Source organism: Tupaia chinensis, unplaced genomic scaffold (assembly GCF_000334495.1).
Source record: "Tupaia chinensis unplaced genomic scaffold, TupChi_1.0 Scaffold144295_1, whole genome shotgun sequence".
NCBI classification, from domain to species: Eukaryota; Metazoa; Chordata; class Mammalia; order Scandentia; family Tupaiidae; genus Tupaia; species Tupaia belangeri.
Genome location: NW_006204153.1, coordinates 78,632 through 104,736, shown reverse-complemented (window position 1 = coordinate 104,736; position 26,105 = coordinate 78,632). Strand labels below are relative to the sequence as shown.

General features: G+C 35.2%; 1 protein-coding gene and 3 pseudogenes across 1 annotated transcript; 2 read left to right on the top strand and 2 right to left on the bottom strand.

Moving 5' to 3' along the window:
• Positions 1 to 1,658: 1,658 nt before the first annotated feature.
• Positions 1,659 to 2,645, bottom strand: LOC102488668 (olfactory receptor 5K1). Its single transcript, XM_006166660.1, has one exon. It carries the CDS (start codon positions 2,643 to 2,645, stop codon positions 1,659 to 1,661), a length of 987 nt encoding a protein of 328 aa, XP_006166722.1.
• A 3,038-nt stretch (positions 2,646 to 5,683) lies between these two features.
• Positions 5,684 to 6,595, bottom strand: LOC102488249 (olfactory receptor Olfr180-like; annotated as a pseudogene).
• Positions 6,596 to 19,515: 12,920 nt separating this feature from the next.
• On the top strand, positions 19,516 to 20,424 carry LOC102487819 (olfactory receptor 5K4-like; annotated as a pseudogene).
• Positions 20,425 to 23,346: 2,922 nt separating this feature from the next.
• On the top strand, positions 23,347 to 24,295 carry LOC102487410 (olfactory receptor 5K1-like; annotated as a pseudogene).
• The last annotated feature ends 1,810 nt before the right edge of the window (positions 24,296 to 26,105 follow it).

The following is a 26,105-nucleotide window of genomic DNA, read 5'->3' as shown; positions in this document are numbered from 1 at the left end:
CTGATATTCTTATATCGTTCCTATTCTACTTAACATTTTGAGGAGTATCTACTGGTGACTGCAATTCCAACACATTTTTTTTTTCTTGGTTGCTAACATAAGTCAATTTTTGTCATGGCATCAGCAAATAAAGAGATGCTTATTATCTGAACTTGAAAAAAAAAAGCACTATCTCTGGTCTTACTCATTTCCATATTTCCCCATATATCAATTTTTTTTCAACTTTTAAGCACACTTTACTACTGCTTCTTGGTAATGCCATGTCCCTGGCTCCTTAGAGCTCCATTTTCTGGACTAGCAAACATGTAGAAAAGGCAACATTGATTTTAAACTCCAGTCCCATTCAGATAATCTAGATGAACTTGGGCCAACCACACAGTATGTCAAATCCCAGATTTCTACTGAGGAAGAGTATAAAATATAATGCATATTTGGTAGGTTAACCTATGTGAAAAGTCTAGTGTAGATGGTAGATTAAATGTAAATGAATATTCTTTCATATTTGTATTTTTTTTAAGAAAAAGTTTCTTTCTTCCATCAAAAGAGAGAGGCAGAAGGGGAGAGAGAGATCCAGTAGGGTCTTCATGCTGCAATCAGTTCACAGTCTTAGTTGACTTACATCACAGACCTGGTGTGCTCAGTGAGATCCCAGTATGCAGATTCAAGACCTTTCTCATGTAGATCCAGTTGCACTACCACTGTGCCCCCACTTGAAATTAAAATTTGTACTTTTAAGTGATGAGTAAATACTTAGCATTTAACTATTAAGAATTTTCACTATTTTATACTTCATTTAGGCTTGAACAACTACTCTATCTTTCTGTGAATAATATAAACCAGTCAATAATAATCACTGGAATTAGTATTGGAGGTATTCATAACAGTGAAGAAGACAAGGAGTGATGTCAAGATAAAAGACAAACTTGATTAGTAAATACAGTCAGAAACTACACCATTGTACATGAAGGACAAAAAAAATTCACATTACATAAAAACATTCACATCCATAGGGATTTCAATATTAAAGAGTATCTTACAAGGTGAGATAGATAAACCTACTTTATATAGATACTCTATTTCAGAGATCTTGAGAGTGTAAATGGTTATCACTAAGGCTGAAAATATTCTTGATTAGAAAATAAAAATCAGCATGAACTATATTCCAACATAATCTCTTAATAAGTGCAAAGAAAGTTGAGAATCAAATTAAAACATACAGATTACATCTGTTAGATAATGATATTTAAGAATAGGTTAATATTTCAATATTTGGAATATGAGTGAGTTTACATGATTCTGTTCTGAGATTCAAGATATTTGCAATTAACTTTAAATGGACACTGCCTTTGTATATACTGACTTCTAGTGTTTTTGTATTTGTGCAATGCTGCAATTACATGTTAACAAAATTTGTTAATAACGTGCCTAAATACACTCTGAATCAATTTATAACCTCATAATAATTATTTATTTCACTCTTAGTTGCAGAGGTTTTGAGTGCATTTTAGAAGATTATCTGATTTCTGAATTTATTTGAATAAATAAATTTATCTGAACTTACATGTCATGTTTTGAAATGTAATACTTTATATCCAAAGTTTCGATCTCCCACTTCTGCAGTATTCTTAGATTCTGAAAAAAATTTTATCAAAGCATAATTAATTTTCCACAGGAGATACTGGTTTTAATATGTTGCACATTTTTTTCTTTGTCATAATGCCTTTCATTACCTTTATTACTTCTTTATTTCTTAGACTATAAATAAGAGGGTTTAATAAAGGAATTACTAGAGTATAAAAAACAGCAACAGGTATATCCTTATTCCCTTCTTTAAATGAACTTGGTCTAATGTACATGTAGAGAAGAGAGCCATAGAATATTGAGACAGAGAGAAAGTGAGATGCACAGGTTGATAAGGCCTTACCACGTCCCTCTTTGGATTTCATTGTGAATATTGTGAAAAGGATGCAGAGATAAGAAATCAAAACTACAGTAATAGTGGAGATTTGAATTGACCCAGATAATATAAGTACCATCAATTCATTGATATAAGGGTCAACACAGGAGAGTCTGTACAATGGAAGAATGTCACAAAAAAAGTGATCGATTATGTGAGACCCACAGAAAGCTAACCTAAACAGAAATCCCACATGAATTATGGAATGCAGATTTCCAGCTATGTAGGCTCCTGTGGTCATATGAATGCAGAGTTTCCTGGACATCCTGGTGTGGTACTGCAGGGGGTTGCAAATGGCCACATAGCGATCATAAGCCATCGCTGCCAGGAGAAAGCAGTCCGCAGTCTCAGCAAGGCAGAGAAAGTAAAACTGTGCCATACATTCATAGAGGGAAATCCTTCTGTCCTTAGAAAAGAGGTTCTCCAACATCTTGGGGGTAATGGCCAGCTTGGGGGTAATTGCACAGGAGCAGCAGGAATCCATCAGAGCCAGGTTGCCCAGAAAGATGTACATTGGCGTGTGAAGACGACGCTCCATGTAAATCAACACCACCAGCCCAAGATTGCCCACCATGGTGATCAGATAGATGGTAAAAAAGACCACAAAGAGAAGGGTCTTCAGCTCTGGGTGACCTGAAAATCCTGTGAGGATAAACTCAGTCGTTAAGGAGCGGTTGTTCTCTGTCATGTCTGCCTTTCTGGAAACATAAGATTCTAATTACAAAGAAATAATTTTTCCTTCAGTTTTATTCTTGTTACAAGAACAGGAGCAGCTTGTTTTAGCTTTCCCTGATTTCTGGAACACAAGCACACATACTTTCAGGGAGCATTCATTCTTCTAAAGTGTTTGTTTACATGCTCTTTGGTTGCCATCTTCAGGATTCAAAGGTATTTTTTAAATTCCAGGGAAGATGCCTAAAGTAACGAAGGTTTGTCTTAATGAGTTTATGGAAGAGAAATAAATCTAGTCACATATACTTGGTTCACTATACTGAAAACCTTCAGTGTCAATTTTGTTTTAAAATTTTTTAAATTTGGAATCTTTTTATACATGTACTCACAATATATTTATACACACATATATGTATATGTATGTGTGTGTATGTGAGTGTGTGTGTGTATATGTATATGTGTGTGTGTATATATATATATATATATATTCACTTCCACTAAGAATATAGTTTATAACCTCCTTGTGGAGTGACTATATTTTAATAGTATGTTATAAATATGTTAACTCTATATTTATGTATTTCCTACTCATTATAAAGACTAAGGAGAGATCTATTCATCATCAAACAAATCACTTTGGGAAGCTAAAGAAATACATTTCCATCGAAATTTCTTCTCTCATTCCTTTTTCTAAGGTCACTTCCATTTTCATAAACACTGTCTCTGTCCATGCCATTGTCCCCATGTCATTCATATTTACCCAAACAACTCATTCATTTCCATCCTTGTGTAAAGCATGATTTACGTGTTTTACTACCCATAAAATTTTAACAAAATGTCATAGACCTCACTAATTTCCGTTATCGAACTAAGGAGCACATCATAATCAATAACACTTATGTATAAGGTGCAGTGTTTTGTTTCATAAATGCCTATGTTATTTTCTTATTATATTAGAAGCATTTTGTTAACTGTAACTCATATTTCTGTGAAAGAAGCTGCAAATTGCTATGGAGAATGTACACAATTCCAATGCTTTCCCCTGATGAGTGCACTTGTTTTCAGTATCCTGTCAATGATCAATGAATCAAATTCATTACTTGAAATATTCAGGTTCCTTTCTTTAACTTGAGTTGACTCTTTTCTTTTATATATCTGTTTCCTCCAAGTATTATATAACATTTTCTGTAGGTATTGCCATAGACTAAAAGCTAATAAACCAAAGCAACCTTGCCTTTGTGCTTTAGCTTTCTAACGTTTAGGAAAAAAATTTAATCCTACTATTTTTAAGTGAAAATTTTCATTTTGCTTTTGAAGCGTATCTTTCACAGTGTTTAGTGATCCATTAAGACATATTAACTGACAGTTCTATTCATCTAAATTATATTGTAAAAATATGTGTGCTTTTCCATTATTAAATAATCAAAAGAAAGACATTTTAGCTGAAAATTGTATTAATTTTTCTGCATAAATAGAATGCAGTTAATCATTCAAGAAAGTTAGAAATAACTTTCAATAAACGAGCCTGAATTATTTAACAGAATAGCTTTGTGACTTTGACTCCTGAAATTCCACCTTATAATTAGAAAAATTTAAAGTGAATTGTAATAATTTCTCTCTCTCAAATTGCTCATAGCATTCAATTTTGACAAGTATTAAATAACTAGGACTTTAAATATAAAAATGATAAAAATACTTAATTCAGAAAAATAAGTATATATGGATGTTAATATTAAACACAAGAATAAATTTGAATACTTATCTTACCTCGATTTAACCAACAAGAACTTTATAAGACTTCATTGCTTGCTATATCATGTTATGTCTTTCAAAATTTCAAATTATAAACCTTCATTGCTAAACATTTGCAATTATAATGATGAAAACTGAAAACACTGCTAATAGGTCAGTGTCAATAATTACATTCCTCATAATAATGCAGGGTTAATGTTTTCTCTCAAATCCTAAAGGGATTTGCCTGACTTCAGTGTATTTCTCTGGAGAAAGTATTTTGAAAATATTCAAGCTACATGGATTTAATAAAGATGTTCTATATGACAAGGAAGTTAAAGAAAATGACAATTAAAGTTTATTTGATGACCATCTTGGTTCCTATGCAAGTAAACTCAGTTTTATAATTTTGTTTGTCACTATACAGTAAGGAGAAAAGTCTGTAGTCTTTGACCTGTAGCTGGAGGAAATGAGATTAATATGGTTTATGAAAGATTGTTGATGATGTGTATAATACCCTCAACAGGGTATTATACAGGTGTATTCATGTTGGGTAAATTCTCTATGCAAGCTAAATGATGTATAGTGATTGAATGTATAAAGTAATTTAAAAAGGATAATTAAGATTTAGAGTAGACTAGAGATGTGAGAGGTTCAGTCAAGTTCATCATCTTCATTCTGTGAGATGACTTTGTCCTCTTATCCTATGAATAATCTGTAGGAAACCTTGATATTATTTGGCCCCAAATATGAATAGGGAGATCCTTCTGTCTTTTCAGTCTACCCCAGATGTCCTTTACCTTTCTTTTTTTATTACTTTTTTTTTTTTTGAGAGAGAGAGATTTTTGCTATAGGGTATGTGTGCTCGCAAGAAAGACAGAGAGAGTTAGAGAGACAGAAAGACAGAACTCAACTGATTGGGGGGCATGGCCATGCCACAATCCCTTCTCCTCCATTCTCCTCTCTAGCTCTTGGGCATGCACGCACATGCACCTGGAGTGAGTTTAAGCCACTGGGGCTGGGAGCCAAACTGCTGTTGACTACATGAAAGTCCAGTGACGTAGCCATTATGCCATTTGCTGATCCCATTCTTTACCTTTATTAACAGGTTTTTCCTCTTCATATGTAGTGACTCTTCAGTATGATTAATTTTCTATATAATCAGGTACAACTTCTGAGTTTCCCTGTTGTTTAAGTCTTGATGAATTACCCTTCGGTAAGGAACATGTCATAGATCTTTTAGATTTTATAGGAAACTGAAAAAAATCTTATCACATATTTTTCTGCATCAATTTCTAAAATTTCAGTTCTTTTTACCCTTTATCAATTACTGATTATATGAAGAACATTTATCACCTCCTTATTTCTCAGGCTATAGATTAAAGGGTTTAATAATGGAATTACTATTGTATAAAATATTGCTACTGGTATATTTTTATCCCCTTCTTCAAAGGTTGAATATACTTGAGAAGATTAATGTAGAACATTGAGACAGAAAGTGGGATGCACAGGTATCCAAGGCTTTGCCTCTTCCTTCCTTGGATTTCAATTTGAAAACACTGAAAACATGCAGAGATAAGAGTTCCAGACAGTGGCAATGGTAAAGATTTAACTTGGCATTGAAAAATATATATCATTAATTCATTGATGTAAGAGTAAGTGCAAGAGAGTCTATACAATGGAAGAATATCACACACACAAAAAAAGGTTAATTTGAAATTTGATTAGACTTGTAGAAAGTTAACCTTAACAGAAGCCCTAAATGAATCATAGGATACTTGTTGCTAGCTATGTAGGACCCTGTGGTCATCTGAATGCGGAGATTCTTGGACATCATGGTGTGGTACTGCAGGGGGTCACAAATGGCCACATATGATCATAGGCCATTGCTGCCAGGAGAAAGCAGTCTGCAGTCTCAGCAAGGTAGAGAAAGTAAAACTGTGCCATACATTCATAGAGGGAAATCCTTCTGTCCTGAGAAAAGAAGTTCTCCAACACCTTAGGGGTAATGGCACAGGAGCAGGAATCCATCAGGGCCAGGTTGCCCATAGAGATGTACATTGGCGTGTGAAGATGACGCTACATGTAAATCATCGTGACCAATCCAAGATTGCCCACCATGGTGATCAGATAGAGAGCAAAGAAGACCACAAACAGGAGTGTCTTCAGCTCTGGGTGACCTGAAAATCCTTTGAGAATAAACTGAACTGTCAAGGAATGATTTTCCTTAGCCATTCCAGGTGTCTCTTCTTAACAGAAAGTGTAAAGAAATTCAAATGAGATGCTGAAACAGAATGTATCTAATTTTACTCCTCTAAACTCTCCATGTACACACGGAAAGACCTTCTTCTTCAAATCATCCTGTAGTGTCACTTGAAAATGAAAATGAGCATATTCACAGTGGGTGAAGTCATGTTAGAGTAAATAAATCACAGTACTGTACACGAGTTATCTGAAAATGTTTGTGTGAGTCCCCATGGTGGATTTTTTTTTGCATGAATTAATTTATTCCAGTGTAGAAAGCTGTTTTAAGTACATATTATACCTTTTCCAAAATTAAAAGACATTTTCTTATGGTATATTTTCTTTGTGAGGGGAAAAAATCTCACAAATTTTGAATAGTGTCTTATGAGATAGATGCAATGTCTAGAATTAAAGATGTTCTTTAGATGTTCTAAGTGTCTAATTTTAAAACTCCACAGAATCACAGTAAGTTTCGAATGCTTTATTTAGCTTATGCCTCCCAGGTAAACAGTATTTTAATGGAAGTTCTATGATACTCTCTGTCAGGATGACCCATAAAGGAAGGTTTCTGATGAAATTTAATGACAAAGTCTTTACTCACAGCCTGCTTATTCTTCACAATAAATACACAGCTCTCTTACATTCTCTTGAATGTCTTCTCCAGAAAGTAATGTCTTCATTTTTGGAGAGTTCCGTGGAAGTTTCTCATCCTTTCGATTAAGTTTATAAACTCATTATTTACTTTTAATTTACTATATATTTATTGGGGATCAGTGATTACCCAACTTTATCATATCTATGTAATTATAATTTCACAACATTTCCGGTGCAGAAATAACATGGGTTTTAAACAGTGAGAAGAGATACGCACTGAATTATGTTCTATATTTTTTGCTTCATAAAAAAATGAAAATAAAAAATTTTTTTTCCAAAGATTTCTAGAAAATCTTTGACTTCATATTTCAAGTAGACAATTTTAGAGAAGAACCTACAATAGTTATTCACAGTGCATTGTTCAAAATATATTTTGGCTGTTTTTATTCATTCTTGACTACAGTGAACTTAACGTAGTGTTTTTCTATTCATTGATGTAATATGGTGAACTTTTCAGGAATTTTGTCCCTAGAGACTGACTGATAAACAAATGAAGAGGGTAAATTGTCCTTTACATTTTAGCTCTATTAGTCTTTCCAAAACATCCTTAATAATCATACTTCTTGAAAACAATCTTTTTAAAATATAGAAATACTGTTTTTTATCTTTATTTTAGTAACACCTTGTGGTAAATGAACTGAAAATACCTAACATATGAAGTCTGGAAACAAGGGCTTAGCTTTCAATAATTTTCATTTTATGCAGAAGTTATGATATCAGAATACAAGAGATAAAAGTCATTTTGTTTTCTCCAGTGTAAAACATAGTATTCAACTAAATAAGACATCAATTTGATTATACAGACCAGAATTATTTCACAAAGTAACGTATAGTCTTTCCTGTTTATTTGCTGGTAAGACTATATACTTTTGAATTCAGAAAAGGTCAGAATTATCTACTTGCTGGGAACCAGCAGTTAGCGTAATGGCTTTGTTGCTGAACTCCCACGTAGTTGACAGCGGTTCGCGTCCTGGACACAGTGGCTTGAACTCACGCCGGGCGCGTGTGCGTGCGTGCCCAAGATCCCGAGAGGAGAGTGGAGGAGAAGGGATTGTGGCGTGGCCATCCCCCCGGGGGTGATTTTTTGCTTTCTGTCTCTCTGTCTCTCTCTGTCTGGCGAGTGCACACGCCCTATAGCAAAAACTCTCAAAAAAAAAGAAAAAAGGAGAGATAAGAGACAGACACAGGGGAGGGAGAAAGCACCCCCAGAGAGATGTGGCCACATTCCAACCCCTTCTCCTTCATTTCTTCATCCTGTCAGATTTGGGACACAGATGCACACATGTGCAATCTGTTTCACAAGCTGCCAGGGCCAGGATTTGAATAATGCAGGGTGTCATAGGGGATCAGACTCCCTTATCCACCATGCTACCAGGCCAGCCCATCAACTCCCTCATTTCTCGAAGCTCTTCAGACACATTAATTTAACCCTCAAAACTACCATTGCCATCAATCTTCTGAGTTGTCATATTTGTTTAACAACTCTATACTTTATAATAAGGATTAACTCAACACATGCTTTAATAGAGTGAGTTGTTATTATTATTATTTTAAAAATTTTTATAAATCAGATTCGGACTGATCAGATTTCCAAAGCAATTGGTACAAAGGGCTATTTTGTATCATCTGAAATATGTTCCCAGCAGTGTCTTTCTGTAACCATACAGCTCTCTAATGCTTTTCAAAGAAAATGTGTACTTTTATATTATTGCCTAGCATTCACATGTATGCAAAAAATATTCTAATTGTTCATATTTTACTGAGAGCTTAATGTGATATCTTATGAAAGATAACCAAGGGGTCTGCAGGTCACTTGTTGCTTAAGGCACTGGACTCCCACATGACCAATCACAGTTCAAGTCCCAGACCTGGAGGCTTGTTTCTTGCTTTCCCTCTCACTCTCTGGTGAGCAGTTGTCGCCTACAGCAAATTTAAAGAATAATAACAATAATAATGATAACAAATAAAATTTAATTAATGATTCTTTTAAAATGATAATAATAAAATTACATAATTATTTTTTAAAGATATGGATAACCAAGACACCTCCAGATTACCACAGATGTATTAACTGCAATAGTTTTAAATATCAGAATAATCTAAACTGGTATTGATTAGACCAGACAATAACTAACGCTAAGGTGCATACTTCAGCAAAAGTATAAGTAGCAATTAATTAAGACAAGGCCCGGAAGATTATTTCTAGTTAAATTAATCCAAGGGACTTCTCTAAGTTTTGCCTAGTCCAGATACAAAATGGATGCACATGCCTCAAGATATTAGTGATTGTCCTCGGGGAGGAGGAGGGAGAAGACTAACCAGATGGAAAAAGCAAAAGCTATTTATTAAAAGCTTGTGATAGCAGGGGATTTAAGCCACTATCACTCAAGTTTGGCAGAGACCCAAAAAAGCAAGCAGGGGAGTGATAAGCTCTACAGTGAGGTGGGCGGGCGGGAAAGGCTTCAGCTATGCCCTGAGGATGTTGTCATGGGGAATCTATAAGTAGGCTAGCTAGAAGCAGAGCATCCTGTATGATCGGTTACAGGTGCAAATTTGGCATTCTCTTGGTCCTAAATTAGAAGCGAGGACAGGACCAGCAGTTAGCGTAATGGCTATGTCGCTGGACTCCCATGTAGTCGACTGCAGTTCAAGTCCCGGACCTGGTGGCTTAAACTCACGCCGGGCACGTGTGCGTGCATGCCCAAGATCCCGAGAGGAGAATGGAGGAGAAGGGATTGCGGTGTGGCTATCCCCTCTGGGGGATGATTTCTCGCTTTCTATCTCTCTGTCTCTCTCTGTCTGGTGAGCACACGTGCCCTATAGCAAACACCTCTCAAAAAAAAAGAAAAAAAAATAATAATAATAAAAAAGAAGTGAGGACAAAAAATAGGAATCTATTAATTAATTATTAATTAAGTCCTGGTCATTCGGGATTGATTGTTACAAAAGTTATTGTTTATTTTCTGTATTATTGCTAAAAATAACTTTCTGGCTTCCTGCCAGCATGACTTTTAGCAGACTGGCTTCCTGGGCTGTTGATTGTACATCAAAGTTCACTTTCTTGGATAGATTGTTGTATGTTCTGGGTTAGAGTTTTATTTAACATAAAAATATATGTTGTAGTAATTAAGAACACAGACCGGGCTTTGGAATCAAACTCCCTTGGTTCAAATACTGATATTGTCAGTTATGAGGTATGAAAGGTGGGAAGGTCCTTTGCCTTCTGTGTGTGTCAGCTTTTTCATCCATAGAACGGAGTTATAACCTACTTTATAGAGCTCTTACGGAGTTTAAAGAGTTAGTACATTTCAGTTCTTAGAAGACTGCCTACAGCAAAGTACTATTCTATAAATGCCAACTATTATTGTAAAATAACATGTCATTGTTTTATAAATTTAACTACATTTTTAAAAGTTAAGAAATCCCTATTGAAGATACTTAATTAAAAGTGAAAATAAGAACCAGCAGATGGCATAATAGTTATGCCACTGGACTCCCATGTATTCAGCCACGGTTCAAGTACCAGACCAGAGGCTTAAAACTCAGGAAGGGCATGTGCGCGCGCGCGTGTGTGTGTGTGTGTGTGTGTACGTGTGTATGTGTGCATGTGTGTACAAAATCCTGAGAGGAGAATGGAGGACAAGGGATTGTGGCATGGCTATCCTCCCTGGAGGTGGGGTGATTTCTCACTTTCTGTCTCTGTTTTTCTAGGTCTCTCTGGTAAACACAATGCTCTGTAGCAAAATCTCTCTTAAAAAAAAGAAAAAAGTGAAAATAAAATTTATGAATCACTGAGAAAATGCTTATTCTCCCTTAGCAAAAATATCTACACAGTTAAGGAATTTTGGAAATAATGTAAAAAAGCAATAGGGCAACAAAGTGACGTGAATTTCTTTATTGTTAAAAAAATCATTGTGTGGTTAAACAATTAATGGAATAAGTAGAGATACCACTATTCCACTTGAAAATAATTATTCTCATCATTAATGGGCAAGTTACTGTAACAAAGAACTTGAAGCCAGGAGAGCATAAAATGATAAAAGATGTCATTGAAAGGAATAGCATTTTTATATTTCCTTTGAAAATGATCTTTAACATATCAGAAACATTCTAATATCTTGTAACTAGTGATCAGTCACAGTACAAAGATTTACAAGGAATTGTATCAATAGTTAAGAGAATTGTAGGGGTCAGCCCATGGCCAGGTGGTTAAGATGGATAGATCCTGCATGGCTGACGGTAGAGAGTCCTGGACCTGGTTGCTTGGAAATCATACTGGACATGTTTGTGTGTTTAGTCAAAACTCTGAAAGGAGGGAGATGGCGGAGAAGTGATTTTAGCATGATCATGCCCTGTAGGGAGTGCTTTCTTGCTTTCTCTCCCTCTCTCTCACTCTCTGTCTCTCTTAGGCACCTTCCAACATATTACATTTTTAAATTGCTGAATTTATGATGAATTATATATTTTTCTTCTAATAAAGAACAAGTGTTTTAAACTTATTGATCAATTCTCTGATAAATACTTATGTGACTTTGAGAGTAATAAACATTTTTATTTTCTCCTTAATATATACCAATTGGTACAAAGGGTTACCTTTGTATCACCTAAAAATATGCTCCTGACACTAGATTTCTGTAATCATACAGCCTTTCAATGTTATTCAATGAAAAGTGTGTATCTTAAGGGTTATGTCGCTGGACTCCCATATAGCCAATCACGGTTCGAGTCCCAGACCCGGTGGCTTAAACTCATGCTGGGCATGTGTGCGTGCATGACCAAGATCCCAAGAGGAGCATGGAGAAGAAGGGATTGCGGTGTGGCTATCCCCTCTGGGGGATGATTTCTCGCTTTCTATCTCTCTGTCTCTCTCTGTCTGGTGAGCACACGTGCCCTATAGCAAACACCTCTCAAAAAAAAAGAAAAAAAAATAATAATAATAAAAAAGAAGTGAGGACAAAAAATAGGAATCTATTAATTAATTATTAATTAAGTCCTGGTCATTCGGGATTGATTGTTACAAAAGTTATTGTTTATTTTCTGTATTATTGCTAAAAATAACTTTCTGGCTTCCTGCCAGCATGACTTTTAGCAGACTGGCTTCCTGGGCTGTTGATTGTACATCAAAGTTCACTTTCTTGGATAGATTGTTGTATGTTCTGGGTTAGAGTTTTATTTAACATAAAAATATATGTTGTAGTAATTAAGAACACAGACCGGGCTTTGGAATCAAACTCCCTTGGTTCAAATACTGATATTGTCAGTTATGAGGTATGAAAGGTGGGAAGGTCCTTTGCCTTCTGTGTGTGTCAGCTTTTTCATCCATAGAACGGAGTTATAACCTACTTTATAGAGCTCTTACGGAGTTTAAAGAGTTAGTACATTTCAGTTCTTAGAAGACTGCCTACAGCAAAGTACTATTCTATAAATGCCAACTATTATTGTAAAATAACATGTCATTGTTTTATAAATTTAACTACATTTTTAAAAGTTAAGAAATCCCTATTGAAGATACTTAATTAAAAGTGAAAATAAGAACCAGCAGATGGCATAATAGTTATGCCACTGGACTCCCATGTATTCAGCCACGGTTCAAGTACCAGACCAGAGGCTTAAAACTCAGGAAGGGCATGTGCGCGCGCGCGTGTGTGTGTGTGTGTGTGTGTACGTGTGTATGTGTGCATGTGTGTACAAAATCCTGAGAGGAGAATGGAGGACAAGGGATTGTGGCATGGCTATCCTCCCTGGAGGTGGGGTGATTTCTCACTTTCTGTCTCTGTTTTTCTAGGTCTCTCTGGTAAACACAATGCTCTGTAGCAAAATCTCTCTTAAAAAAAAGAAAAAAGTGAAAATAAAATTTATGAATCACTGAGAAAATGCTTATTCTCCCTTAGCAAAAATATCTACACAGTTAAGGAATTTTGGAAATAATGTAAAAAAGCAATAGGGCAACAAAGTGACGTGAATTTCTTTATTGTTAAAAAAATCATTGTGTGGTTAAACAATTAATGGAATAAGTAGAGATACCACTATTCCACTTGAAAATAATTATTCTCATCATTAATGGGCAAGTTACTGTAACAAAGAACTTGAAGCCAGGAGAGCATAAAATGATAAAAGATGTCATTGAAAGGAATAGCATTTTTATATTTCCTTTGAAAATGATCTTTAACATATCAGAAACATTCTAATATCTTGTAACTAGTGATCAGTCACAGTACAAAGATTTACAAGGAATTGTATCAATAGTTAAGAGAATTGTAGGGGTCAGCCCATGGCCAGGTGGTTAAGATGGATAGATCCTGCATGGCTGACGGTAGAGAGTCCTGGACCTGGTTGCTTGGAAATCATACTGGACATGTTTGTGTGTTTAGTCAAAACTCTGAAAGGAGGGAGATGGCGGAGAAGTGATTTTAGCATGATCATGCCCTGTAGGGAGTGCTTTCTTGCTTTCTCTCCCTCTCTCTCACTCTCTGTCTCTCTTAGGCACCTTCCAACATATTACATTTTTAAATTGCTGAATTTATGATGAATTATATATTTTTCTTCTAATAAAGAACAAGTGTTTTAAACTTATTGATCAATTCTCTGATAAATACTTATGTGACTTTGAGAGTAATAAACATTTTTATTTTCTCCTTAATATATACCAATTGGTACAAAGGGTTACCTTTGTATCACCTAAAAATATGCTCCTGACACTAGATTTCTGTAATCATACAGCCTTTCAATGTTATTCAATGAAAAGTGTGTATTTTAACATTATTATGTGATTTTTCCATGTATTTAAAAAATGCGAATTTAAGTGAACGTAAACTGCTTTTCAAGAAGAAATCATGCAACACTGATAGAATTGTGTTTTTTTTTGGAGAGGTTTTTGCTATAGGGCACATGCACTCGCCAGACAGACAGAAAGAGACAGAGAGACAGAAAGCGAGAAATCACCTCCAAGGGGGGGTGGCCATGCCGCAATCCCTTCTCCATTCTCGTCTCGGGATCTTGGGCATGCACGCACATGCGCCCGACGTGAGCTTAAGCCGCTGGGTCCGGGACTTGAACTGTGGTTGGCCACATAGGAGTCCAGCGACATAGCCATTATGCTGGTCCCAACACTGACAGAATTTTTAAAACGTGTTAGGGATGTTTCTATATATCCCAATATGATTTTTCTGAGCTAAATTATATAACATATTAAAAACCCTGATATCCAAATGTATTTTTTTAATTGAGAAACAAAATTTCCCACCTACATGAAAATATTCCAAAGATTTTCAGTGACTTCTGCATCTTTGTTATAAATATAAAAATTTAGCACTTTCTTATTATTTTTCAAGTTCAACTGATTGATTTCAGTGAAATTGACAATTTACTAGCTAAATATCAGGAAAGTGTTTTATACATTAGTGGATAGTATTTAAAACAAAGTTACTGGGGCCTGCAGAAGGCATGGTGTTTAAGGCACTAGAGTCTCACGTAGCCAAGGACAGTTCGAATCCTGGACCCAGCGAATTGAAAAATCATACCAGGTGCTTATGCGTGTGTGTATAAAATAAAGAGAATAGAGGAGAAGGAGTTGTTGCATGGCAACTCATCTTGGGGGTAATTTCTCACTTTCTCTCTCTTTGTCTCTCTCTAATGAGTCCACGCACCCTATGGCAAAAATCTTAAAACAAAAAAGTTCCATAATTTTGTAAATGTACTCAAGGATGCACTTTTCTACTCTAATGATTATGTTTATGAGGAAAGGAAGAAAAGAACATCTAATAGAAAACATGAAGAAGGAATAGCCAGAAATGTAGATATAGACAATGTTATCAGAGAAGCCTGAAAAGGAAATTGCAGAGCATTGTCAATAATATCAAACAGTATAATTAATTAATAAAAATAACAATTGATTTTAGATTTGGTGATTAGAAAATGAGTAGTGATTTTGGTGAGAGAATAGTATCAGTGAATGGTAGAGGAAAGAAGCAAAACCAGTGACAAAAGGAACTTCCCAACTCCTAATCTTACACATGCCTAGACTCTATCTTGGTTTATTTTCTTATGCTTTGTGCTTTCATACATAAATGCTTTTACCTTTCTTCATTCTCCTCCTTCAGCTCATAATGCGTTTTCACACATTTCTGCCTATTGAAATTGAATTTATCTTTTGTGAATCAGGAAATATTTTTTAGAATGTCCTCCCCTGGACTTCCGAGTTAAATCCTTTTTTGTGTCCCACACACCCACCTTTCAGTTCTGTTTTTTTGTTTTTTGTTTTTTGGTTTTTGGTTTTTGTTTTTTTTTTTTGAGCTGCTCTCTATATAGTTGTAAAAGTGGGTTTACTCTCTAGATTGAAAGTTCCCTGAGGGCAGGATTATTTCTTATGTACTGAGACAACTTCCCTCCCACTTCCCAGCACCCCACCCCACTCCTACCATTGGTCACTCTTTAACCACTGTCTCAGTGAGTTGTCTATTATAATCCCTCTGTAAATGTTTAGTTTAATGTCATTAAAATTTCTGCACCCAACTCAATAAGCATTCATTAAAGGCCTACATTTTCAGGGACTAGAAGAGGTTTACAATATGGAAAGTCAAAGAAGGAAGCTAAGCCATCTGAGAATAAACAAGACTTGCACAGAAAGCACAGCTAGATGAACATTGGCATAAACAAGATTTACCATTTTCGTTTCATAAAGATAGTGGTTATTTTGCAGACTAGAAAGTTAAGGTTGTTGTTATGGTAGGAATCAGATCTCTTAAAAAGATTTAATGGGATTTAGTGAGAGGAATACGTCAAAGAAGACATTTCACATGAGAAGTAGATGCTGAGTCAATATTCTGAATTAAGATTTAGCTCTAGTACACCAAAGAATGAAAATGTAATGGATATGAGAACCAGCAGTTAGCGTAATGGCTATGTCGCTGGACTCCCACATAGTCGACCGCGGTTCATGTCCCGGACCAGGTGGCTTAAAACTCACGCCGGGCGCGTGTGCTTGCGTGCCCAAGATCCCGAGAGGAGAATGGAGGAGAAGGGATTGCGGCGTGACCATCCCCCCTGGGGGTGATTTCTCGCTTTCTGTCTCTCTGTCTCTCTCTGTCTGTCTGGCGAGCGCACACGCCCTACAATGAAAAAAAAATCTCTCAAAAAAAAATGTAATGGATATGTGTCTGGAAATTGAGTCTTAAAAATGAATGGTAGAAAGTAAATTTATAGGAGTAGAATTCCAAGGTTAAGAACAAAGACTTGGTTTCAAGAGTGATGAGAAGCCAAAAAACATTTCTAGTACCTCTATGAGAGAAAGGATGAGATCATTAAAATATTTTCTTGTGATCATGACAATGTTATGGTGATGGTTTCATTAGCGTGTACTTGTCTCAAGTTGTAAACACTAAATACATGAAGCCTTTAATTCTCTGTCACCCCTCATTAAAAATTTCTGTCTGTCTTTTTTTTTTTTTTTTAGCTTTTGCCATAGGGCACGTGTGCTCACCAGAGAAAGACTGAGAGAGGAAAAGTAAGAAATAACCCTCCAGGAGGGATGGTCACATACAACCCATTGTTCATTCTCCTCTCAGGATTTGGGGATGCACGTACAAGCATCTGGCATGAGTTTCAAGCCACCTGCTCTGGGACTCAAATGAGTCAGACATGTGGAAGTCAAGGCCTTAATCATCTCACCACCTGCTGTCCCAAAGGTGTTTTTCTTGTTTTTTACATTCAGTGATGACAAGTGAAACTACAGAGCATAATGGCAGAATTGTTTCAGAAACATGAAGTTATAGAACTTTGTAAAATTGAATTCAGAGATTGGTAGAAAGGAATGCAACCTTGATCGATTAGACCACATTTTTTGTCTATTCACAAATTCAGATTTCTCTTAAATTTGTTTAACTTCCACTTCTAGTGACCGATATGAATCATTTTCCTCTTTGTTATAATTTTTAGGCAAGCATGATTTAAAAGACAGAGAATGTCCATGAGAGCACAAACAGGTGAAAAATTAAGATGACCCTAAGTCAACTTTAGTGATGGCAATTTGGTTTAACCTCAGAATCTCAAATGTGTCTACCTTAATTAATGCTGTTTGGTTTACTGGTGTTTTGGGAACCACACCTCGCAGGTTAGGAGTCTCTGCAGATACACCCTGATGTCAATGCCAAGGAAATCCCTTTAGAATCACTGGAAGACTTCAACTTTGCCCTGAGGCTAATGTAGATATTGTCATGACCTATTGGTCCAGAAGTGCTCTAGATTTACATTATTTATTGTTAAATGTTATAAAGTTCACAATTTTTATTTTTAAATTCCTTAAAAACTAATAACATTAGGTGGCTACTCTGCTACTACAAAATATGTCCTCATACATGACAGATGAGGTCTGATTTCTGATTTATTTATATCTTAGCACAAAATGACAGAAATAGCTATTTCTCTAAAATACTTCAGTATTGCTTTTACATTTTACCCATTTATTTTCTTGATTTGTCTCTAAATTGAAGACATTATGAAAACTATAATGGTGTAGAGCAAGTAGATAATTCTGACCTTTTCTGAATTCAAAAGGACATAGCCTTACCAGCAAATAAACAGGAAAGACTATACATTACTTTGTGAAATAATTCTGGTCTGTATAATGAAATTGATGGCTGATTTAGTTGAATACTATGTTTCAAACAAAATGAGTTTCATCTCTTGTATTCTGATATCATAACTTCTACATAAAATGAAAATTATTGAAAGCTAAGCCCTTATTTCCAGACTTCATATGTTAGGTATTTTCAGTTCATTTACCACAAGGTGTTACTAAAATAAAGATAAAAATCAGTATTTCTATATTTTAAAAAGATTGTTTTCAAGAAGTATGATTATTAAGAATGTTTTGGAAAGACTTATAGAGCTAAAATGTAAAGGACAATTTACCCTCTTCATTTGTTTATCAGTCAGTCTCTAGGGACAAAATTCCTGAAACGTTCACCATATTACATCAATGAATAGAAAAACACTACGTTAAGTTCACTGTAGTCAAGAATAAATAAAAATAGCTAAAATATGTTTTGAGCAATGCACTGTGAATAACTATTGTAGGTTCTTCTCTAAAATTGTCTACTTGAAATATGAAGTCAAAGATTTTCTAGAAATCTTTGGAAAAAAAATTTATTTTCATTTTTTTATGAAGCAGAAAATATAGAACATAATTTTCAGCAGAAAATTTTACAGTTTTTGTCTGTGAAATGTTTCTTCTCTTTGCCTCACTTACCCACCTTTTTCTATCCACTCTCAACCCTTACCGTCTCTACCTATGCTCTACTATCATATCTTCAGATCTTTCAACCTCTGCCATATAAAGCTGTCGCTCCATGCATCTGAGTAGAGCTGGCCTGTATCAGTGTGTATCTCTTCTCACTGTTTAAAACCCATGTTATTTCTGCACCGGAAATGTTGTGAAATTATAATTACATAGATATGATAAAGTTGGGTAATCACTGATCCCCAATAAATATATAGTAAATTAAAAGTAAATAATGAGTTTATAAACTTAATCGAAAGGATGAGAAACTTCCACGGAACTCTCCAAAAATGAAGACATTACTTTCTGGAGAAGACATTCGAGAGAATGTAAGAGAGCTGTGTATTTATTGTGAAGAATAAGCAGGCTGTGAGTAAAGACTTTGTTATTAAGTTTCATCAGAAACCTTCCCTTATGGGTCATCTTGACAGAGAGTATCATAGAACTTCCATTAAAATATTGTTTACCTAGGAGGCGTAAGCTAAAGAAAGCATTTCAAACTTACTGTGATTCTGTGGAGTTTTAAAATTAGACACTTAGAACACCTAAAGAACATCTTTAATTCTAGACATCACATCAATCTCATAAGACACTATTCAAAATTTGTAAGTTTTTTCCCCTCTCACAAAGAAAATATACCATAAGAAAAATGTCTTTTAATTTTGGAAAAGGTATAATATGTACTTAAAACAGCTTTCTACACTGGAATAAATTAATTCATGCAAAAAAAAATTCCGCCATGGGCGTTCACACAGACATTTTCAGATAACTCGTGTACAGTACTGTGATTTATTTACTCTAACATGACTTCACCCACTGTGAATATGCTCATTTTCATTTTCAAGTGACACTACAGGATGATTTGAAGAAGAAGGTCTTTCCGTGTGTACATGGAGAGTTTAGAGGAGTAAAATTAGATACATTCTGTTTCAGCATCTCATTTGAATTTCTTTACACTTTCTGTTAAGAAGAGACACCTGGAATGGCTAAGGAAAATCATTCCTTGACAGTTGAGTTTATTCTCAAAGGATTTTCAGGTCACCCAGAGCTGAAGACACTCCTGTTTGTGGTCTTCTTTGCTCTCTATCTGATCACCATGGTGGGCAATCTTGGATTGGTCACGATGATTTACATGTAGCGTCATCTTCACACGCCAATGTACATCTCTATGGGCAACCTGGCCCTGATGGATTCCCTGCTGCTCCTGTGCCATTACCCCCAAGATGTTGAACTTCTTTTCTCAGGACAGAAGGATTTCCCTCTATGAATGTGTGGCACAGTTTTACTTTCTCTACCTTGCTGAAACTGCGGACTGCTTTCTCCTGGCAGCAATGGCTTATGATCGCTATGTGGCCATTTGCAACCCCCGTAGTACCACACCATGATGTCCAAGAAACCCTGTATTCTGATATCCACAGGAGCCTACATAGCTAGCAACAAGTATCCCACGATTCATTTAGGGCTTCTGTTAAGGTTAAATTTCTACAAGTCTAATCAAATTTCAAATTGACCTTTTTTCTGTGATATTCTTCCATTGTATAGACTCTCTTGTACTGACTATTGCATCAATAAATTAATGACATATATTTTTCAATGACAATTTAAATCTTTACCATTGCCACTGTCTTGATCTCTTATATCTGCATCCTTTTCAGTGTTTTCAAATTGAAATCCAAGGAAGGAAGAGGTAAAGCCTTGTCTACCTGTGCATCCCACTTTCTCTCTCAATGTTCTACATTAATCTTCTCATGTATATTCAACCTTTGAAGAAGGGGATAAAAATATACCAGTAGCAATATTTTATACAATAGTAATTCCATTATTAAACCCTTTAATCTATAGCCTGAGAAATAAGGAGGTGATAAATGTTCTTCATATAATCAGTAATTGATAAAGGGTAAAAAGAACTGAAATTTTTGAAATTGATGCAGAAAAATATGTGATAAGATTTTTTTCAGTTTCCTATAAAATCTAAAAGATCTATGATATGTTCTGTACTGAAAGGTAATTCATCAAGACTTAAACAACAGGGAAACTTAGAAGTTGTACCTGATTATGTAGAAAATTAATCATACTGAAGAGTGACTACATATGAAGAGGAAAAACCTGTTAAGAAAGGTAAAGGATGGGGCCAGCAGATGGCATAATGGCTATGTCATTGGACTTCCATGTATTTGACTGCAGTTCAGGTCCCCGACCCAGTGACTTAAACTCACTCCAGGTGCATGTGCGTGTATGCCCAAGAGCTAGAGAGGAGAATGGAGGAGAAGGGATTGTGGCATGGCCATTCTCCCCCGCAGTGAGGTGAGTTCTCACTTTCTGTCTCTCTGTCTCTCTCTGTATTTCTGGTGAGCACACAGGCCCTATAGCAAAAACCTTTCAAAAAAAAAAGTAATAAAAAAAAAAAGGTAAAAGACATCTGGGGTAGACTGAAAAGACAGAAGGATCTCCATATTCCGATGTGGGGCCAAATAATATTAAAGTTTCCTACAGATTATTTGTAGGAAAAGAGGACAAATTCATCTCAGAGAATGAAGATGATGACATTGACTGAACCTCTCACATCTCTAGTCTTCTCTAAATCTTAATTATCCTTTTTAAATTACTTTATATATTCAATCACTATACATCATTTAGCTTGTATATAGAATTTACCCAACATGAAATACACCTCAGACCAGTCCTGTTGAGGGTATTACACATCAACAATCTTTCATAAACCATATTAATCTCACTTCCTCCAGCTATAGGTAAAAAACTATAGACTTTTCTTCTTACTTTATGGTGATGAATAAAATTATAAAAATGAGGTTATTTGCATAGGAACCAAGATGGTCATCAAATAAACTTTGTCATTTGCTTTAGCTTTATTGTCATGTAGAACATCTTTATTAAATCCATGTGCCTTGAATATTTTCAAAATACTCTCTCCAGAGAAATACACTGAAGTCAGTGATGGCAAATCCCTTTAGGATTTGAGAGAAAACATTAATCTTGTATTATTATGAGGGATGTAATTATTGACACTGACCTATTAGCAGTGTTTTCAGTTTTCATCATTATAATTGCAAATGTTTAGCAATGAAGGTTTATAATTTGAAATTTTGGAAGACAAAACATGATATAGCAAGCAACAAACTCTTATAAAGTTCTTGTTGGTTAACTCTAGGTAAGATAAGTATTCAAATTTATTCTTGTTTTTAATATTAACATCCATCCATACATTTATTTTTCTGAATTAAGTATTTTTATCGTTTTTATATTTAAAGTCCTAGTTATTTAATACTTGTCAATATTGAATGCTATGAGCAATTTGAGAGAGAGAAATTATTACAATTCACTTTAAATTTTTCTGATTATAAGATAGAATTTCAGGAGTCAAGTAAATTCACAAAGCTATTCTGTTAAATAATTCAGGAATGTTTATTGAAAGTTATTTCTAACTTACTAGAATGATTAACTGGATTCTATTTATGCAGACAAATAAATACAATTTTCAGCTAAAATGTCTTTCTTTTGATTATTTAATAATGGAAAAGCACACATTTTTACAATATAATTTAGATGAATAGAACTGTCAGTTAATATGTCTTAATAGATCACTAAACACTGTAAAAGATACACTTCGGAAAGCAAAATGAAAATTTTCACTTAAAAATAATAGGATTAATTTTTTTTCCTAAACATTAGAAAGCTAAAGCACAAAGGCAAGGTTGCTTTGGTTTATTAGCTTTTAGTCTATGGCAATACCTACAGAAAATGTTATATAATACTTGGAGGAAACAGATATATAAAAGAAAAGAGTCAACTCAAGTTAAAGAAAGGAACCTGAATATTTCAAGTAATGAATTTGATTCATTGATCATTGACAGGATACTGAAAACAAGTGCACTCATCAGGGGAAAGCATTGGAATTGTGTACATTCTCCATAGCAATTTGCAGCTTCTTTCACAGAAATATGAGTTACAGTTAACAAAATGCTTCTAATATAATAAGAAAATAATGTAGGCATATATGAAACAAAGCACTGCACCTTATACATAAGTGTTATTGATTATGATGTGCTCCTTAGTTCAATAACGGAAATTAGTGTGGTCTATGAGTTAAAGAAAAAGAAGCCAGGCTTGGTGGCAGGAGCCCGCAGTCCTGGCTGGGAGACTGAGGCAGGGGGACTGCAACACAGCCAGGCACGGTCTTGACATACACACACACCTACACATACGCACACATGCACACACATAAACACGCATACGCACGTGCACACACATACACATATACACATGCATATACAAACATGCACATACATACACATACACACACATATACATATATACACACACACTCACACAAACATACATATACATATATACACACACACTCACACACACATACATATACATATATGTGTGTATAAATATATTGTGAAGTACATGTATAAAAAGATTCCAAATTTAAAAAATTTTAAAACAAAATTGACACTGAAGGTTTTCAGTATAGTGAACCAAGTATATGTGACTAGATTTATTTATCTCCCATAAATTCATTAAGACAAACCGTTGTTACTTTAGGCATTTTCCCTGGAATTTAAAAAATACCTTTGAATCCTGAAGATGGCAACCAAAGTACATGTAAACAAACACTTTAGAAGAATGAATGCTCCCTGAAAGTATGTGTGCTTGTGTTCCAGAAATCAGGGAAAGCTCAAACAAGCTGCTCCTGTACTTGTAACAAGAATAAAACTGAAAGGAAAATTATTTCTTTGTAATTAGAATCTTATGTTTCCAGAATTCCTATCTCAACAGAAAGGCAGACATGACAGAGAACAACCGCTCCTTAACGACTGAGTTTATCCTCACAGGATTTTCAGATCACCCAGAGCTGAAGACCCCTCTGTTTGTGATCTTCTCTGCCATCTATCTGATCACCATGGTGGGAAATCTTGGGCTGGTGGTGTTGATTTACATGGAGCGTCGTCTTCACACGCCAATGTACATCTTTCTGGGCAACCTGCAACCTGGCTCTGATGGCTTCCTGCTGCTCCTGTGCCATTACCCCCAAGATGTTGGAGAACTTCTTTTCTCAGGACAGAAGGATTTCCCTCTATGAATGTATGGCACAGTTTTACTTTCTCTGCCTTGCTGAAACTGCAGACTACTTTCTCCTGGCAGCAATGGCTTATGATCGCTTTGTGGCCATTTGCAACCCCTTGCAGTACCACACCAGGATGTCCAAGAAACTCTGCATTCATATGACCACAGGGGCCTACATAGCTGGAAATCTGCATTCCATAATTCATGTGGGATTTTTGTTTAGGTTAACTTTCTGTGGATCTCATCTAATCGATCACTTTTTTTGTGACATTCTTCCATTGTACAGACTGTCCTGTGTTGACCCTTATATCAATGAATTGATGGTACTTATATTATCTGGGTCAATTCAAATCTCCACTATTACTGTAGTTTTGATTTCTTATCTCTGCATCCTTTTCACAATATTCACAATGAAATCCAAAGAGGGACGTGGTAAGGCCTTATCAACCTGTGCATCCCACTTTCTCTCTGTCTCAATATTCTATGGCTCTCTTCTCTTCATGTACATTAGACCAAATTCATTTAAAGAAGGGAATACGGATATACCTGTTGCTATTTTTTATACAGTAGTAATTCCTCTATTAAACCCTTTTATTTATAGTCTAAGAAATAAAGAAGTAATAAAGGTAATGAAAGGCATTATGACAAAGAAAAAATGTGCAACATACTAAAACCAGTATCTCCTGTGGAAAATTAATTATGCTTTGATAAAATTTTTTTCAGAATCTAAGAATACTGCAGAAGTGGGAGATCGAAACTTTGGATATAAAGTATTACATTTCAAAACATGACATGTAAGTTCAGATAAATTTATTTATTCAAATAAATTCAGAAATCAGATAATCTTCTAAAATGCACTCAAAACCTCTGCAACTAAGAGTAAAATAAATAATTATTTTGAGGTCATAAATTGATTCAGAGTGTATTTAGGCATGTTATTAACAAATTTTGTTAACATGTAATTGCAGCATTGCACAAATGCAAAAACACTAGAAGTCAGTATATACAAAGGCAGTGTCCATTTAAAATTAATTTCAAATATCTTTTTTTTTTGGAGAGATTTTCACTGTAGGGCGCGTGCGCTCGCCAGACAGACAGAGAGAGACATAGAGACAGAAAGCGAGAAATCACCCCCCAGGGGGGATGGTCACGCCGCAATCCCTTCTCCTCCATTCTCCTCTCTGGATCTTGGGCACGCATGCACACGTGCCCGGCGTGAGTTTTTTAAGCCACCGGGTCCAGGACACGAACCGCGGTCGACTACGTGGGAATCCAGCGACATAGCCATTATGCTAACTGCTGGTTCCCAATTAATTTCAAATATCTTGAATCTCAGAACAGAATCGTGTAAACTCACTCATATTCCAAATATTGAAATATTAGCCTGTTCTTAAATATCACTATCTAACAGATGTAATCTGTATGTTTTAATTTGATTCTCAACTTTCTTTGCACTTATTAAGAGATTATGTTGGAATATAGTTCATGCTGATTTTTATTTTCTAATCAAGAACATTTTCAGCCTTAGTGATAACCATTTACACTCTCAAGATCTCTGAAATAGAGTATCTGTATGAAGTAGGTTTATCTATCTCACCTTGTAAGATACTCTTTAATATTGAAATCCCTATGGATTTGAATGTTTTTATGTAATTTGAACTTTTTTTCTTCATGTACAACGGTGTAGTTTCTGACTGTATTCACTAATCACGTTTGTCTTTTATCTTGATATCACTCCTTGTCTTCTTCGTTGTTATGAATACCTCCAATACTTATTCCAATGAATACTATTGACATCTTTATATTATTCATAGAAAGATATAGTTGTTCAAGCCTAAATGAAGTATAAAATAGTGAAAATTCTTAATAGTTAAATGCTAAATATTTACTCAACACTTAAAAGTACAAATTTTAAGTTCAAGTGGTGGCACAGTGGTAGTCCAACTGGACCTACATGAGATAGGTCTTGAATCTGCATACTGGGATCTCACTGAGCACACCAGGTCTGTGATGTAAGTCAACTAAGACCGTGAACCAATTGCAGCATGAAGACCTTACTGCATCTCTCTCTCCCAATCTGCCTCTCTCTTTTGATGGAAGAAAGAAACTTTTCTTAAAAAAAAACAATACAAATATGAAAGAATATTCATTTATATTTAATCTACCATCTGCACTAGACTTTTCACATAGATTAACCTACCAAATATGCATTATATTTTATACTATTCCTCAGTAGAAATCTGAGATTTGACATACTGTGTGGTTGGCCCAAGTTCATCTAGATTATCTGAATGGGACTGGAGTTTAAAATCAATGTTGCCTTTTCTACATGTTTGCAAGTCCAGAAAATGGAGCTCTAAGGAGCCAGGGACATGGTATTACTAAGCAGCAGTAGTAAATTGTGCTTAACAAGTTGAACAAAATTGATATATAGGGAAATATGGAAATGAGTAAGACCAGAAACAGTGCTTTTTTTTTTTT